The sequence below is a fragment of the Harpia harpyja genome, chromosome 5, assembly GCF_026419915.1.
Source record: "Harpia harpyja isolate bHarHar1 chromosome 5, bHarHar1 primary haplotype, whole genome shotgun sequence".
Taxonomy (NCBI): Eukaryota; Metazoa; Chordata; class Aves; order Accipitriformes; family Accipitridae; genus Harpia; species Harpia harpyja.
This window is the reverse complement of record NC_068944.1, coordinates 59,898,639-59,917,127: the sequence shown is the minus strand read 5'-3', so window position 1 is coordinate 59,917,127 and position 18,489 is coordinate 59,898,639. Positions and strand designations below refer to the sequence as shown.

Here is an 18,489-nt window from a genome sequence, read left to right as displayed (position 1 = left end):
TGATTAAACACTGGCAGCAATGCACTGGACCTCTTAATCTTCTTGTTTGCACATGTCAAGGTCTATAAAGATTTTCAGGATGTTGGGGTGTCTAGAGAAGTAGTGAGGGCCTTGGTGAAATGCCTACATTTTTGTCTTGAGTCAGTATGCTGTTTTTATGGATCTTGTTCTGTTCATCAGTTGTTGTACCTCTGCTTATTGTAGTAGTAAACAGCCATAATGCAGATGATTTTGTGGATATTTGTGCTTTGTTTAATGGGCCCTTACAATGATTTTATAATATAAACAATAATTAAAAGCATTTCAGAACAGTGGCTTGATAGCCAAGAAGGGAGGAACCCGAAATGTATGATGTTCGTGTATTCATATTGGCAGAGAGGTTTGTGGGAAGCAAACTTTTACTGATTTGACATTCACTGAAGCCTTTCACTGCTTTCTGAGAAAGAGCAAGACTTACAGTTTTAACTGACTGACTTTTTACTACATTTTTTTTCTAGATTGTGTTTAATGAAGAGCTAGGAAGTCCATTTATTATAGCACACAGTGTTTCATTTGTAAAATCTGATAAGCATTCAGTAGCTGTGCTGCTGCTTAGGGTAGAAAAAGATGAATTGGACACAAAAGGAAGTGGATTTCATATTACCTTGGAATGGGTTACAATTGCAGAGATAAGCAAAGAGGGTAAGTGTTTTACATTTATATTACTGGTGAGTAATGTTTAAAAAAAAAAAAAATCATGCTTTTATTCCTTGTCTTAGAAGTTGATTGTTCCTCAGGTTCTGATATTTCCTTTCCTCAAAAGTTCTGCTTGGATTTTACATAGGTAGTTTTTTCTTACATTTTGAGATCAAGTTACTGGTTGTAGACCTAAAATCTGTTGAACGTTTGGAAGACAGGAAGAAGTAAAATTTTATATGTGTGCGGTTAAGGTAATTAGTAAACAAGATAGAACTTGACTTTGTGACGTTATGAAATACAAGATCAAGCTAAACAGGAATTGCAAAATCAAGGTTATACAGAACTATGTCTAACTGATGTCTTTTATACTTTTCAAAATGTTGTACAGCTAGATATGGGGTTTTGTTTGGTTATGTTTTTGGCTTTTTGTTGTTTTTTTAGCCTCCAATTAACAGTGTTGTGGGATTGGAATTAGTATGAGATAAAAAGAAGAACTGTAGCATGAAAAGTAAATACTTCATATTCTAGATTTTCCTGCAGTAAAAGAGTATGAGATTATGCAGTTAATTTTAGATCAACACATTAAAAACATACTAGTGTATTAATACCTACTAATTAATGTATTATCCTAATAAAGTTTGGCAAAGGGTAATTTATCTGTTCAGTATGACCATACTTACATTAAATATCATGATTTCCATAAAGCATACAAGACCCCATGCTTCAGTGTCCGATTTAAATATATGTGGATTAAATTACCTTAACCTTTTTGGGAAGACTGTGATACTGTCTCGTTCATTATCTTCCAAAAAGTATAGTTTTGATACCGATAGAATCTTTAGCTACTTGAACTAAAGCAGTTGATTGCATACTGCAGTGTTACTATCTAAATGTTCCTCAGTCTCCTGCATATATAGTATGGATAGGAGAAAAGAGTAGAATAGACTATTTCAGTTGGAAGGGACCTATAACGATCATCTAGTCCAACTGCCTGACCACTTCAGGGCTGACCAAAGGTTAAAGCATGTTATTAAGGGCATTGTCCAACTGCCTCTTAAACACTGACAGGCTTGGGGCATCAGCCACTTCGTCGGGAAGCCTGTCCCAGTGTTTGACCACCCTCTTGGTAAAGAAATACTTCCTAATGTCCAGTCTAAACCTCCCCTGGTGCAGCTTTGAACCACTGTCGCATGTCTCATCACTGGATACCAGGGAGAAATCAGCACCTCCCTCTCCACTTCTCCTCCTCAGGAAGCTGTAGAGAGCAATGAGGTTGTGCCTCAGCCTCCTCTTCTCCAAACGAGACAAACCCAAATTCCTTAGTCACTCCTCACAAGACATTCCTTCCAGCCCTTTCACCAGCTTTGTTACACTGAGTGGCTTTATTCATGTTGTCTGCTGTTGAACCTTGGGTGATGGAAATATTTCTGAGAACGCCAGAAAGCCATGTGAGATTGCCTTATGCTTTTGTGGGCCAGCTCAACAAGAGAAAGAAACCTCTGAACATTACTGGTTATATCTTGGAAGAAGAATTAAATCAGTAATACTGCCAGTCTGGAACTGAAGACCATTGCTTAAAGAAAGCACTAACACAAACTTTTATTATATTTTGTAATACTGTATATTTTTGTAAAGAAGTTCTTTATAGTGTGTTTTTTATAACTTATGACAAATGTTCATGGAATGAATCTTTTTCCATAAAAGTAGATTTAAAAATCTTGCCAAAAATCTTGCCAGTTCTCCAGCATTTCCAAGGAACAGACAAAATTTTTGTAATTACAGTCAGCAGAGATGTAAATAACAAGATTCAAAGCAAACTTTAATTATGAAGAGAGAAATAAGTTTTTGATTTCTTTTAAATAACTATCCCGCAAATCAGAGTGATGCATGAACCAGTCTCAAAGATAAAAGCTGTTTTGAGGAATTAACAATACTTTACATTCTCTTTCATCAGTAGGCAATTGCTATGCTTAACTCTTCTTGAAACTCTGCCTGTGGGTGCAGTTTATCAAATCAGATTGTAGTAAAAATAAGTAGTTAATTAACAAGCCATTTCTCAAATTACCAAATCTATCCTTCATCAAAGCAAAACCTTACAACATAGTTATGTGTCTTGACACCAACAACTGTGAGAGTCTCAGCCGTGCCTGGTTGGCTAGACAAAGTGATCACACCTACCACTATTGTATTACCAAAGAACAAAAAATGGAAGCATGAAAATAAATCTGAATGGAAGCAGTGGTGAGATCTGTTCACATCTTGTGTGGTACTTCAGAGAGTTGTGACAAAGGTGTACCCCCTCGAAGTTTGTTGTTTTCTTTAATTAGCTAATGTTTTAGGAATCCTCACTGTAAAAGCTTGAAATGAAGAACCACCATGCTGCTTTATTAGACTCGGAAAATGTTACATGCTTTCTTCTGACCTTCTTTACAAGAAAAATCATGTAGTATAAACTTACCAAAAAGATCATAAAGACTTACTTAAAAATTTTAGAAGTGTTGATGATTGATTGAAAATACTGTACAAAATGTTTGGTCACACAATGACAAGGTTTGAGGTTGTAGAGCCTTTTAACAAGTGAGCAAATGCTGTAAGAGAGACATGCTAACAAATTTGGTATATTTCAGTGCACAGTTAAATTTGGTCAGTTAAATAACAGCTTGTTCAATGAGTGGCTAACTTCCCAGTACAACAAAGACTTGCTCTTTTTGGTCACGTATTTAAGCAGAGGTAATTTGTTAGTCCTTTAAAGCAGGTTACCCTGTTGCTTGGAGTCTTCTGATTGAATAGGTCTCTTACTCTGTCTCTAATTAGAATGGTTGCATCTCTTCAGTTAATACCCTCCCCCTTACCTGCCCTGCCCAAACTTTTCAGGAAAAAGAGGGGGGCTTTAATTAACACCACTAAGTACCAGAATTACATTATAGTCTGATTATTACTCTTTATTCCACTTCTTGCTTAGCAAACAGGATAACCAATTGAGAGGACTGAAATTACATTTGGTTTATCCATTATTATCTGTATTCTCCTATGACTTCAGTGTTTCTCTAAGCTTAACATTGAGGTCAAACAGGAACACATTTTGGAGTACTAGAGTGGCATAGATGATTTTTACCATCATAATCTGGTCTTGTCTAATGTCTCTGCTAATGAGTTCCCAGTTTCTTTCAAGTAAAGTTGTAGTTACAAGTACAGTGATTTCTTTTAATGAAGAGATGAAGCATAAATGTGAAGAACTACACAATTTCTGGGGATAATTTTATCACCTGTGAGCATTTTATCAAGTTGTTAATTTTTTTGCTAAAAATCCATTTGTATAATCTGTTATTATTCAGAAGTTGATCAGTTCCTGAGGACTCTGTGGGCAGTAAGATTCTAGTGGAAGAACAAACATTGTGCTAGAACCCGTCATCTTACTGGTGTTTTGAGTCATCGGTACTCATGTGTTTGGGAGCACAGTAGGGAATGGCATGGTCCTTGATGCCAGTAGCTAACATCTGGGACCTCCTTTTTAAAGGGCAGTGTTTTACAAAAGTTGAGGAAGATGGACATTTTCCATTATGAATAAAGTGTTGCCGCTCATTATTTCATTGCTTCTCAAGTTTTTACAGCAGCTCAAAAAGTATCTGCAAAACTTGTTTGTACAGAGGCTGTGAGTGGTTTTGTGAATTGCTGGGCTAGCTGTGATCAACAAAGGCATCATAAGAAAAAAAGGGCAATGTTAGATTAATTTTAGGGTCTACATATGTAACAAATGCATTGGAAAACAGAAGAGAAATTTCTTTTTAAACTATGGTACTGTGATTTAACTGGTAGGATTGCTTAGTATTTTTAACTGTAATGAGATTCTCATATAATAATTTGTCTTCCAGAAAAATATTACCACTAATGTTTTATTTTAATTTTATAGGAGATCATAGATATGACATCTTTAAAAGGAGAGTTTTACAAGGAAAATCAGTCCCCCATTATGCAGCAATAGAGCCAAGTGGGGATGGCCTAATGATTGTTTCCTACAAACCATTCAAATTTATGCAAGATGAAGATGACAAATTAGAAGAAAATGATGATGCAAAAGCAACAAATGAAAAGAAAGGTAAAACTTATCTGGCAGATTATGGTAGGCTGCTCTCTTTTGACTTAGAAAATAGCTTGTCAGTTTACCATCTGTTTGGAAACTCTAGCAATAAATGTTTGTCTTAATATCTATCTTCCAGATTTTTATTTTTTTTTAAGGACAAATTGGCTTTGTTTTGTTTGCTTTTACCCTGGGAAGTTGTGTTGTGCATAAACCTATGTGAGAAGCTTTTTTGGATAGGAGACACTTAAAGAGTTTTGTTGTCCTAAGGAAAAGGATATTGATATTTTGCAAACAGAACTGTACTAAGTATTTGCTAGCAGGTAACGCCTAAATTTAGGCATCTGGCTGAAGTACTTAAATTAAGAAGCTAGTCTTCCTAGATGAGAGAGGGCAGTGTGGCACCCATTCACTCCCCCAAATAGTTGTTCATCAGAAAGCTCTCTGATACGTAATTTACTCCTGCCTTTCTAAATTTTAAAACAAACAAACAAACCCCCAAACCTACCACAACAACAACAACAAAAAACCCCCCACTAACCACCCCCCCAGCCCCCCAAAAGCCCAACCACTTTTTCTTTTTAAAGAATGAGAATCCTGTAAGGGATTATCTTTTCTCCAGTGGGAAAGCAGTTCAGAAAAAATAATAAACTTCAACAAAAGGCATCCATACTTTTTTCTTTAAGATCAAAACGAAATTAAGTATGTAAAAACCTGTTAATTAATTTTTATCTTAAATATCACTGAGCTCTGTAATATGTATGCTTATGTAGTTGTATTATTTCAGATTTGATTTTTGCTTCTGAATATAAGGCATTGCTTAATGAACCAGTCCTAACTGAATGATATTAACACAATCTTTGTCAATGGTGCAAAAATCTGTGTGGGAAACAATACAAAAAGATCAATTTCCTGGAATGTATTAATGTTACACACTGTGATAACTGTGGCATTGTACGTGTAATTGTATTAAGAATAGTCTGTATGTATAAGTCTTGAGGCAAAGGAGTTCCTTAGTGCACTGAGCACCACAATGCAGTGTCTATGAAGTTGTCAACTGAATTAGCTAGTTCAATGTTTTAAGGATTTTAAGAGCTTCTTGAGTTGTGTGCTAGGTGTGATTAAAGAAACACAGTAAAGAGCACTATATGGTTCTCAGCATAGCTCATTTCATGCGTGTATGTGTGCATATGGTGTTGCCAAAGCCCAGCAATCTGTAATGTGTGGAGTACTGTTTGTAACAACACCAACTTCTCATGGCACAAAAATCTAATGGTAAAGAAAGTACTGAAACCTGGACTCCTAGTTTAGAGGGAAGTCTAATACCTCTTTAAAAGAGAATTTGTCTTTTGCTAAACCTAATGTAGGCTGTAATTTTAGTTGCATGGTTCTGTAAAATTGCAGCATAATAGATATCAGATAATGAAACAAGATGTGCTGGCAATAGAACTCTAATTTTTATAGGAGTTTGCAACAATAGATAAAGAAATATTAAAGCGGTTGTTGCACATCGGTATTTTGGTTTTTAATTTGTTCTCTCATAGTCTCCTCTGCACATTTTTGACATTGAGAAGGCTGTCCTGAAGATGGGGGAAAGGGGAAGTCTAAGCTACTTTTTTGGTGTCATTCAGTTTTCTTATGAATGAAGACTTTTAATATCAGATACAATCTGTGTCAAGTTTAGAATTTTGAAGGCTGTAGTATCTCAGATACTAATAGTTTCTGGGAAGTATATTTGTAGCACCTGTGACGGATCCATTGCAAACAGGAAACTTGTGGTAATGGACAACAGTGTCCGTCCAGAATCACAGTTGCTGACGTGAAGCTTAGATCACTGAAATCTTGTACTGTGTTGTGACAACTTGAGAGCTTCCAAAGGGTCTATCCATACTTTTCCTCTAAATAGGAAGGTAACATGTACGAGATCGCTCTTCAGAAAATTAATGCATTTGTATTTGTGTTTTCTGTGAACTACCCAGTCATGCTGTCATAGCATTCCTTTTGTATAAACATTTCTCTTAAAAGGCCACTTCTTGTAGCAGTTTAATAATCAACATAGACATCAAGCAGATTCTATACCTAGGAGTAAAAGTCAATCATTACCTCTGGGCAGGCAGTTTTATTTCATCTCCATCAACTGAGGCAGATTAAGACTACCTGGTCTTCTAAAATAATTTCTGTTGAATGGTCAGCATAGCTTCTGGCAAAATAGGTAGGAAAAAAATGTTCACATTTCTGAATGGCATATACTTCTGAGCAGGCCGTAGCTTGTCAGTACCGCTGCACCTGATGTCTCTTCAACCGAATTATTAAACATTAATGTTTCAGTGGATTTAAGTACATTTTGTTTATCAATTTTGTAATGCTACAATAAACTCAGAGTAATAGTTAATGGCCATTGCATAATTCTATCAACATATTTGAGTATAGATATGAATATAAATTGCTCTCCAGATGAGGGACATAAATGAACTTGATTGCTAAAAAATGTTTCTCCATTTTATAATCCGAATATATTTTATGTAAATTATTCAGAGTAAAAGTAAATTTCCACTCTTCCACAAACTTCTATTCCATATCTTCCAGCATTGTGTGCTGTGGAATCCAGGACAGTATTTGTAATCTAGTTTGTATTTTTCTGCATGTTTCCAATTGTAGACCCACTCTATTACTGGCAGCAGACTGAAGATGATGTGACAATAACAGTTCACATTCCTCAAGACATCACTAAGGATGACATAAAAGTACGCTTTTCTCCTGGTAACATATGTGTTATACTGAAAGACCAACCTCCTTTGATGGAAGGAAAACTCTATTCATCTGTGGACCATGAAAGCTGCACATGGATAATTAGAGAGAACAAAAGGTGTTGTATATGGTTTTTAGTTTTTCCTATTGATAGGAATTGATTTCAAAGTGTATACTGTAACTCTGACTTCTGGCCCCTCTGGGAATGGACTCATTTAATGCTACACCCTGCATCCCTCCTTACAAGAATCTATGTTCTCTGCTGAAAATAGTTCACGGGCTTTTCTAATGCTGTCTCACAATACTGTTTCTTTAGCTAATTGTGAAAGTAATCCCCTCCTCTTAGTTACTTGCTTATAAGCTACATGACCAGCTAATTTCTACAGCAACATAGAACAGCCTTTCCAAAATAATAAATTCTTTTACTTCAGAAAAAAGGCATTATGGATAACTGTCTGTACTGACAGCTATACCTGTATTAGAGCAGGAAATTAAGAGTTTCTACTACTGAGCTGTGGAGCAGAGTTCTTTGCAACATTAGGGATACATTGATGCTCATTGGAATCATAGAATCATTTAGGTTGGAAAAGACCTTCAAGATCATCGAGTCCAACTATCAACCATGCCCACTAAACCATGTCCTGAAGTACCCCGTCCACTCGCTTTTTGAATACCTCCCGGGATGGTGACTCAACCACTTCCCTGGGCAGCCTATTCCAGTGTCTGACAACCCTCTCAGTAAAAAAATTTTTCCTAATATCTAACCTAAATCTCCCTTGCCTCAACTTGAGGCCATTTCCTCTTGTCCTATCTCCAGCCACCTGACAGAAGAGACCAACACCCACCTCACTACAACCCCTTTTCAGGTAGTTGTAGAGAGCTATAAGGTCTCCCCTCAGCCTCCTCTTCTCGAGACTAAACAGCCCCAGCTCCCTCAGCCTCTCCTCATAAGACTTGTGCTCCAGGCCCCTCACCAACTTGGTTACCCTTCTCTGAACACGTTCCAGCAGCTCAATGTCTTTCCTGTAGTGAGGGGCCCAAAACTGAACACAGTGTTCAAGATGCAGCCTCACCAGCGCTGAGGACAGGGGGACGATCACCTCCCTGCTCCTGCTGGCCTCACTGTTTCTGATACAGGCCAGGATGCGATTGGCCTTCTTGGCCACCTGGGCACACTGCTGGCTCATATTCAGCCGGCTGTCAACCAGGACCCCCAGGTCTTTCTCTGCTGGGCAGCTTTCCAGCCACTCTTCCCCAAGCCTGTAGCACTGCATGGGGTTGTTGTGACCCAAGTGTGGGACCTGGCACTTAGCCTTGTTGAACTTCATACGATTGGCCTCAGCCCATCGATCCAGCCTGTCCAGATCTCTCTGTAAAGCCTTCCTACCCTCAAGCAGATCAACCCTGCCTCCCAACTTGGTGTCGTCTGCAAACTTGCTGAGGGTGCACTCAATCCCCTTGTCCAAATCATTGATAAAGATATTAAACAGAACGGGGCCCAACACCGAGCCCTGAGGAACACCACTTGTGACCCGCTGCCAACTGGATTTCACCCCATTCACCACAACCCTCTGGGCTCGGCCATCTAGCCAGTTTTTCACCCAGCGAAGAGTACATTTATCCAGGCCATGAGACGCCAGCTTCTCAAGCAGTATGCCATGAGAGACAGTGTCAAAGGCATTGCTGAAGTCAAGGTAGATAACATCGACAGCCTTTCCCTCATCCACTAGGCGGGTCACCTGGTCATAGAAGGAGATCAGGTTGGTCAGGCAGGACCTGCCTTTCGTAAACCCATGCTGACTGGGCCTGATCCCCTGCTTGTCCTGGACTTGCCATGTGAGTGCTCTCAAGACAAACTGTTCCATAATCTTCGCCAGTACCGAGGTCAGGCTGACAGGCCTGTAGTTCCCCAGATCTTCCCTCCGACCCTTCTTGTAAATGGGTGTCACATTGGCAAGCCTCCAGTCCTCTGGGACCTCCCCTGTTGACCAGGACTGCTGATAGATGATAGAGAGTGGCTTGGCAAGGACCTCTGCCAGTTCCCTCAGTACTCTTGGATGGATCCTGTCTGGTCCCATAGATTTCTGAGTGTCCAGATAGCGTAGTAGGTCACTATTTCCTCCTGGATTAAGGGGGGTATGTTCCGCTCTTCATCCTTACCTTCCAGCTCAAAGGGTGGAGTACCCTGAGGATAACTGGTCTCCCTATTAAAGACTGAGGCAAAGAAGGCATTAAGTACCTCAGCCTTTTCCTCATCTCTGGTTGCTACGTTCCCTTCTGTATCCATTAAAGGATAGATATTCTCCCTGGGATTCTTTTTACTGTTAACATATTTGTAAAAACATTTTTTGTTGTCCCAAACAAAAATTATGTTAACCTTCTCGCTCTGTTTTCACATGCTTTGCCTGTGTTTGTTGGCAGCCAGACTCAATGTCCTGTTCTGATGTTCTCCGTTGCCTTTCTGAAACAATATTTGGTGATATGAGCTACTGGAGCTTAACCCATGCATGTCTGTATGACTACCTGGGGTTTTTTATTCTCTTTGAGAATAATCTTGTCCATATAATTCTAGTTTATCACAGTGGAAAAGTGAATAGGTAAACTGTTAAATTATTTTAGTAAAGACACTGTATCATATAGTTATGAAACTTTGGTGAGAAATTCAGTAAGTAAATTCAGTAGTATTTTGAAGTACTTAAGAAAAACTTTATTTTTTCTAAATAGCCAGGAAAAAAACCCAGGTATCAAAACATTAAACATAGCTTTGTAAGCAGAGTAAACTTAATTGGTTCAATAATTACTCCCCCCCCCCCCCCCCCCCAATTTTAGGATTGATTAGCCTGAATTTGCCCTGTTGTTTGTGTTAATAATTTCTCTTCTATTGTGGCTTTCCAGAAACAGAAGCTTTTTTTGGTAATAGTGTAACAGAAATTCTTCACGTTTGACTTATAAATTCCTTATTATATTTTCCTAATCCATTTTACATTATGTACGTGATATAAAATTAATCTGTGAACTTAACATGCTGTAGACCTCAAATAGAAATGTTCATGGTTTTATTTGAGAAGTAAATTTTAGTTGTCTCTTTCTTTCTGAAATAAAAACATGAAAGAATGGAGAGGGAAAAAAAAAAGAATTCAGAGCTCCCTAAACCATAGTCAAATTTACTTTTTTTTAATTTCAAAACCTGTTTGTCCTAGAATTTTAGTTCTTTGGTAGAGAATTGCAACCTAATTTTGAACATCTAATTTTGCTTTCTACTTTATATTGTTAGTAGAGCCTCTGGAGGGCCCTTCAGAGCCCTAAACTGATCTCAGTGACTAGACGTGTTCAACCATTGTTTTAGGGTTTATTGTGGATGCAAATTGTCTACAACATTTGCATCAATAAGAATGCTTCATATCTGGAAGATGACATAAGTATTCAGTTTTACTTCCACATGTGTTTCTGCACACGTAAAAGGGAGTGTGAAATCCCTGTATATTTGGAAATGTACCGTTCTGATTTTTTTCTGTTTTGAGACTTGAAGCTAAAAGCTTGTGTTATAAGCTACTTTCTTTGTTGCAGTTAGCAGGTGCAGTGAATGTTTATATGCACCATTTTGTCCTGCCTTGTAGGACATGAACTGAGCGATCTGTTGAATGCTTAAATACTGCAAAACATACTCCTCTTGATCTTTCCACTTACACGTGGCATTGAAAGTCTTTGCTCATCTTTTGCAGTTGTACTTCCCCTTGTGCCACCTGGTCAGAATAACTAGAACTGAAGCATCATCTAAATGGTTCAAAGAAAGACTGAAGTTGTGATGAATGAAATGCAGTATGTGCATTATGAAAAACAAGTAGCTGATCCACACTTTAATGATCTTGTTCTTTGTACCCAAAGCTTATTTTACCTGTAGAAGTACCTTGGAATTTTTAGAGCTTTTCTTGTCAATTGCACTTGTGGGTTTCTGTCTGCCTGAGGGAGGTGGGTCTGAAGGTCTGGAACAGACTAAAGGTTTTCTGCTCTAAGAGCTTTGTGATCATACTTCTGAGCTTTGAAAAGTTCATACATTTTACAGTCTGTAACTCGGCGCATTGTTTTTTTAATCTAGGGGTATGTTTCATTATTTAGAAGTCTCATATTAGTCTCTTAAATGTTCAAATAGGGATTTGTGTGTAAGTCCACCGCTATCAGGGACTGATATGTGTAGTCTTATTGCAAGACAGAGTTGTCCAGGTTCTTCGGGTGTTCTCTTTGTAATATCTGTGAAACTAGGCACCCAAATATTTCTTTGCTACAGGTAAAGTATTCTAACTAGTGCTGGCCATCTATAAATTTGGTAGTTATTGTAGCCTTAGTTAATATCACAGCTATTATCATTAATGCATAATCACAAAAGGAGTTCAGAGTAGTAGGAGTGTCCATACTTAAACAAGAATGAACTTAAATCAGTTGTTTTTCAGTGTCTGTTACAGTCTGTATAATATGCACACCATCACAGCGCTGGGTATCCCTACTTGCCAAGAAGGAGTACGTGGGTTGAAGCCAGCTCCAACCCATTGCTCTCTTTCAAATTCTTTTGTTAGTTGTATAGTTTTTATACTCTGCCTGGGCTAAGCCACGTATTCACTCCCACCCTGCTGGTCTGGCTAACTTAGGGAGATATGCTCTTCTGATGAACTCGGGGAGAAACATTTATGCCACCAGTTGATCCACTCAACTGTTGATAGCTGTTTACCTAAAACAAAGGCCACCCTTTGCATTGAGATAAGGTCGGCTTCTTTGCATTATTCCCTGAGCTTCATGGGCACATCCCCTTGCCCATCTCCACCAGCAATCTTCCCTTGTAGGGCTTTGTTCAGTGAGTCATGTTCCACGCCTAGGGGTTTAGTCTGTCACAAGCTCTGTGACATGTAACACTGGTTGCCGACTGGAAGCACCTTGTGTTGATCATTCTGTAAATGCAGAACCATAGGCTAAGTCCTGAACCAAAGAAAGTATTTAAACGTAAGATAAAGTGTGGGGAAAAGGGATACAGGCTGATGGGAGAAGGGCAATGCAAGGAAATGAGTAAGTAAAACTGTGTTTCAGGTCTCATTGTTCAGATATGGTACATGATAGGATTTGACTTGGATCTTCCAACAAGTGTAAGAAAAGCAACAAGGTCTGTCAGTATATTATATGTATTTGGACATTTACTGCTTTTGTTCTCTTTTAGGATAAAGTAATGAGCCACTATTTCTTGAAACAAGCAGGTTTGGTTAAATGGTTGCTTAGAGAGTAATTTCCCTGTATGGTGTCATCATGTGAAAAAAATATAAGAAGAAAGTAGTTGTTTCTGTGGAAATAGAGGTATTTCCTTTAAGATAAAAATTATTTTTTCTCACTGGGAAAGTTTTGCAAATACTCTGTGATAAAGGACATAAATTTAGCAAAATATAAAGTTGCCTGTATCACTAAGTGTATTTGTCTCTTATCCAAATCAAAACCAAATCCAAAACATAGCATCACATGAGCTACTATGAAGAAAATTAACTCTATCCCAGCCAAAGCCAGTACATGAGTGCAACAAAAATACTTAAATCTATTTGCTAGTTTTAAGGATTGGGAATTTCTTGGGTTAAGAAAAACTCTGCCTTAAAGTTCCTAATGTATTAATGGCAACAGTATATCTCCTGGACATGGGACAGAGGTGGGGGGAATGCATTAGTTGTGTCCATTTCCAAGGCATTTTGAAATGTCTTCTGTTGTTCTCTGCTTGGCCTCTTATTTTCTAATACCAATCACTAATATCCAATATAGTTTTACTTTGAAGCACTATGGCTTCTGAAAAATATAGAGATAAATACCAGATAAAGTGTTTGCTACTTGCATTACAGTCCCTTTTGCATTTCATAAACTAAACTTAATAACAAAAAACTTTTGAGTGCTTAGTTATTGACTTCTTTACTTTTTGAGCTTTCTTTGATTAACAGTCACCAAATACTTGCTCTGAGCAAAAATGTGCAGGTGTTAAAAATCTAGTAGTATAGAAGCGGTTCTTGCTATGCATCTGGCAATTAAATTGTGCTGTAGTTAGTGATTTCTTCTGAAGAAAAATTATACCTTGGACCGTGCATGTTTCTTGGAAATCTTGTTTTTGACTCCAGCAATTCAAGAGTCAAATTTCAGTGGTGTAACTTTGTAAAAGAATCTCACAGTCTGTCTTACCTTTGATTTATAATCAGTGCTCCTTTGGGGTTTTTTTTCCCCTTTTTGCTGTAGATTTATTACTGCTTTTACAGTTTAGTTATTCTGAATGCAATGTATTGTAATAAAGGTAATCATACAATAGGGAATTGTGCTTTATTTTTTACCAGGTAGAGCCTTAGAGCAGGGCATGTGGTTTTATTCATCCCCTTCACTTTTCAGTATCTAATACCTGTTTTATGAAAGTGTATGCACTTCAGTTTTCTGTCTCAGAGTCCCAGTTCAAGAAGTTATTTCTGCATATGTGAAGCTTACTGATATGAAAAAAAAACCTCTAACTTTTTGTGTAGTTCGGATCTGTGCTTGCATCTCCATCAGGCATTTTTGGTCCACAGTTTCTTGCAGAGTTTCTCCTGCAGAGTTTCCAGTTTAGTTTCCTCTGAGAGCTTTTGAGATGCATAAAGTTTAATCCTGTAAATCTGAACCAGTGTGCAGTAAGTGGGGAGAATACAGATTCATTTCAATGGCACAGTAAAGTTCCCAACCATAATGTTATGGAAAACATGGCTATCTAAAGAGGGATTTTGAGAAGACTCAGTGAAAAATAGACTTCATATTAACCATAGCTTTCTGACACTATGAAGTCTGAATTTCAATTAGAAAAAAAGGGAAAAAAAAAGTCATTACAGTTTCAAATTACAACTTGTAAATGTATACATTTTCACTACCATTCCCCAAGTGTGGAAATTGGGGAGCAGAGTGTTATATGTTTGAAATACTGTATCTTATGATAGTTTCGCATATTGCTTTTTATGTAATACATATGGCAGTAGTTATTCTTGCCATTATAATAGTGTAAAATACAAAGTGAAAAAAGATATGGTAGAGATAATACAGACTTCTGGGTGCTTGGACAAGCTTGATGCTAATGTTTTTCATTAATGCATTGTGTGAACTTCTATGTGAACTATACAGGTGTATATACCTCATGAGATTAGGTTATAATAAGAAAACTAGCATGACATTTTCTGCAAGACATTCCCACTTAAAATTTTTTTTCAATTTCTTTTGGTAGTCATATGGTTTAGTTTTAGGTAGTCATGTGAGGAGTAGGGAGTTGGACTCGATGATCCTTATAGGTTCCTTCCAACTTGAGATATTCTATGATTTTCCTTTAGTTTCCCTCATCAAAAATCTTGGCTTTTTCCCAAAAGTTTAACTGTAAAAGATAGTTATTCTCCAAAAGAATTAAATAGAGGGACTAATATTTGTATATAGATTATACTAATACTATATACTAGCATGTGACTTTTCAGTTATTAGATATCATAATGAAACATAACTCAGCTGAGTAATGAAATTTTTTTATTACTCAATCAAGTGAGTAATATAGCATGAATCTCAAGCTTCTATTTTAATGGGAAATAGTAATTACACGTTTCAATGTAATAAGTTGCACTCGGTTCTTAATGTTGGTACTGCAGTACCGCTTTAAATCTATTGATTAAAATTCTAAAACTTGCTCCAAATATGCTCTGTAAAAATATGCTATTTCAATACCAATGTAATTGCTTTAGAAACTGATTCAGAGTTCACCAAGTAGTTATTGCTAATGATGCAGTAGTTAGAAGGTTTTCCTGTTCTGTCAGGTAAAAGACTATCATTATAGACCCTATAAATGTATCTAAAAAGTGAATATAATAAAACTAGCTCTCATATTACCATTATATCCATGTCTTGGTCTAACACAGTAATTAAATGAAGTTGCTGTGTTGGTGCATCAGGCTAAGTCTCTTGTTTTCTATTTAGTTAGTTAGTTATTCCTAATGGTTTTATCAGGTTCTCTTAAGTTTGTTTGGGTTTTTTTACAGGTTACCGAAATTGTATCTCTTCTGAGATATGATTTTAGATACACTATGTAGATAATTAATGTTGTAGTATTTCTGAGGTCTATAAAATACAAGTATTTTTGTCCTAGATGTTATATAAAGGTAGTGCACACTTAAGTAGCCCTATTAAGTACTTTTTAGGTTTCAAATGAACCTCTGTAGTAAAATTCTGTCACTCTTTGAATAGATTTCTTCAGAGGTGATCTCCTACGGTATTTAAAATATTTTAGAAAGACTGCTTCAGGGGAAACTGCATTTACATTGAAAACTCTGAGGACATCTACATGAATACATTCTCTTGTATTCTTAGGCTTTTAAAAATCACATGTCCTTGGTCTGTTTTTCTTCAGAACACTTTCTGTTAGAATAGTTTATTTTATAAATTGAATGCTAATGGTTTTTGTTAACGTGATTTTCATTATTGATTCAGTTTGGAGAGGAGAAGTGCTCAAATCTACAGTTAGAGCTTTTTGACTAATCTGAGAAATGGATGCAGTATTTTCATGTACTACTCTGTCTTCTATTTGCATTTTAGTTTGGAAATTTCTCTAATTAAGAAAAATGAGGGACCCCAGTGGCCAGAGCTAATAGTTGGTGACACAAGAGGGGAATTCATTATGGACTCTTCCCAGTGCTCTGAAATAACTGAAAGCCTGATGCATCTTACCTCTGAAGTAATGGTAAGGAGTTGAAAATAAAACATTTAAAATTCTTGCACATTTGCATGTTGTTTTTTCTTCATACCCTAATTTGCACTTCATTGACATAGCTCATCAGTTCATTTACTATTCAGAATCCTAACTCTACATTCATTTTTAACTGAAACTGTTAACAAACTAATGGCACTAGAGTTGTGAATATACTTTGAACAGTAATATCATCTTCATGGGGGACTGAATTTAGCTTACATGATAGTGTCTGTGCACCAAAACAGAACTCTGATTTAATATTGAAAATAAATTTTGTTCCCACCACTTATAATGTGGCAGTTTGTTTTAAAGCGGTTGATTTAAGTGATTTTGAAGGATGTCTGTTTCTTGTTCATCAATAGGTTAGCAACACCTTTATACTGTCTTCCTAGAGATACTGTACTTGATTTATAGACTGTGAGTGTAAATGACATTTTTAAAAGGAAAATTTAGGAAGCATAAGCATGACTCATGAACTTTCTGGCATTATTGTTATACAAGGAGTCTACTTAAAACAAAATAAAATGTATTTTTTTAACTGCTGTTTGCTTCATACTTCCCCTTTTGGTTTAATTAGAAAATGGCATCTCATCTAAAACTTGAAGTGTGGCTCCCTATGGGTTTTGATATATTAGTTTTGGATTATTACTTTTTTTAATAAGGCTGAAAAGTGTTATTAAAATAAATTCTGTTTAGTGCTGTAAATTGATTTCTCTCCTCTATCCCTTGTTATTTGTGGGCAAGCTATTGTAGTACATCTTTTGACTATAGATTTATTGGGAACTTCAAATTTCTTTTCTCTTATAACTCATAGTGAGCTTAAAGTGATGATTTTTTTTTTTGGTCACAACTTTTCAGCTTCTGTGCAATAATGAAATAAAGATCATATAAAAAGAAAAATCTTTCCTTAGGTAACTGTTCATTTAAATAAAAGTTACATATTTTGTCATACTGTAACTTTAGCTACATATGTGTAATAAAGGCATGGATTCTTTTTGATCATCTCAGTTGCTTATGGTAATGATGTTTACCTGGAAGGGTTTTTTTAAAAGCCACCTGATGAAACAGTAAACCAAAGGCCATCAAGAATGCTTGACAGAGAGGAGGTGAACCCCAAAGTCTAGCCTCTAACGAGACAGATACGCTGTTTTAAGTCTTGTGCACTAGTCTGCAGTATATGACACTTAACTTTCCTGGTTTCTGTAATTTAAGGACATTTCTTTGTTATCTCTTCATGTTTGTTTTCTTTGAACTTAAATTGTCTTAGCAATTAAAAAAAAATTGTGCTTATCTGCTTCACTTTGTGGACTGAACCAAAATAAAAGTTCATAATAATCAGCTGAAATGAACACAGGAACTCAAGAACTCCTCCCTGTCAGATTGAGTCGGTGCCCTGTCTAATCTTTCTTTACACATTTGTTTGGCCTCAGCTTTCAGCTTATATTAGTTGTCAAGATGGTGTCGTCTTTGTGCAAGAAGTACCATTAATTCATACTTAATGAGGAAGTGTATATTTTTGCCTTTTGTTAAATGAAGGTCCCCTTCTTTTATCATGAAATGAGTTCTTTAAATATATCATAAAGGTAACATAGCTTGGTTGTTTTGCAGATTATCCAAGGAAGATGTCATTAGCAGAAGTAGGCTGTTTCTGTATGCAGTAGTGTTATATCTTTCTCTTGAATTAGTAGTTAAAGTGACTGTTTTTCATTTCTTTGACATGATGTGAAAAAATACATGTGCTTTTTTCTTGTTTTGAGTGCACTGAAAAATATGCACAACAACATTATTACTTTTAAGTAATTATAAGCAAAGCCAAAGGAGGCATGTATTTAGAGCTACTTACAAAATGAATTAATCCATTTTTTTAATAGCATTTCCGATGGCAATCTGAAAGAAGCTTAAAATGATGTAAATTTACTAAACCTGCGTAGGTTTTCAGGATTGTATACTTTTGCTACTTACAGAAGGGAATTTATTGTCCATGTTTTAGTGGCTTATATACCTTTCCTTAAACTGAAATGGATTTTGTTGTACCTACCACTCATGCTATCCTCCACAACAGAAACAGTTCTATTCATTTTGAATAAGTACATAATAGCTTAATCTTTAAGTATGTAATGATATACAAATGATTCTTCCTGTTCTATTGAACTTTTTTTTTGTTATGAAAAAGGATTTATGTGTGTGTATATATATGTGTATATATTCAGTAGCTCAGATTTTCAGTTTAGTT

The 18,489-nt window shown here is 36.5% G+C and overlaps 1 protein-coding gene across 4 annotated transcripts in view; it reads left to right on the top strand.

Annotated features, from left to right (window-relative positions):
• NUDCD1 (NudC domain containing 1) overlaps positions 1-18,489 on the top strand; it is a 61,828-nt gene that overhangs the window by 28,093 nt on the left and 15,246 nt on the right. For all 4 annotated transcript variants that reach the window (XM_052786860.1, XM_052786863.1, XM_052786861.1 and 1 more), the window contains exons 4-7: positions 498-681; positions 4,589-4,774; positions 7,415-7,622; positions 16,103-16,247. In XM_052786860.1, the coding sequence (XP_052642820.1) occupies positions 498-681; positions 4,589-4,774; positions 7,415-7,622; positions 16,103-16,247 (723 nt within the window). The remainder of the gene's footprint in view (positions 1-497; positions 682-4,588; positions 4,775-7,414; positions 7,623-16,102; positions 16,248-18,489) is intronic.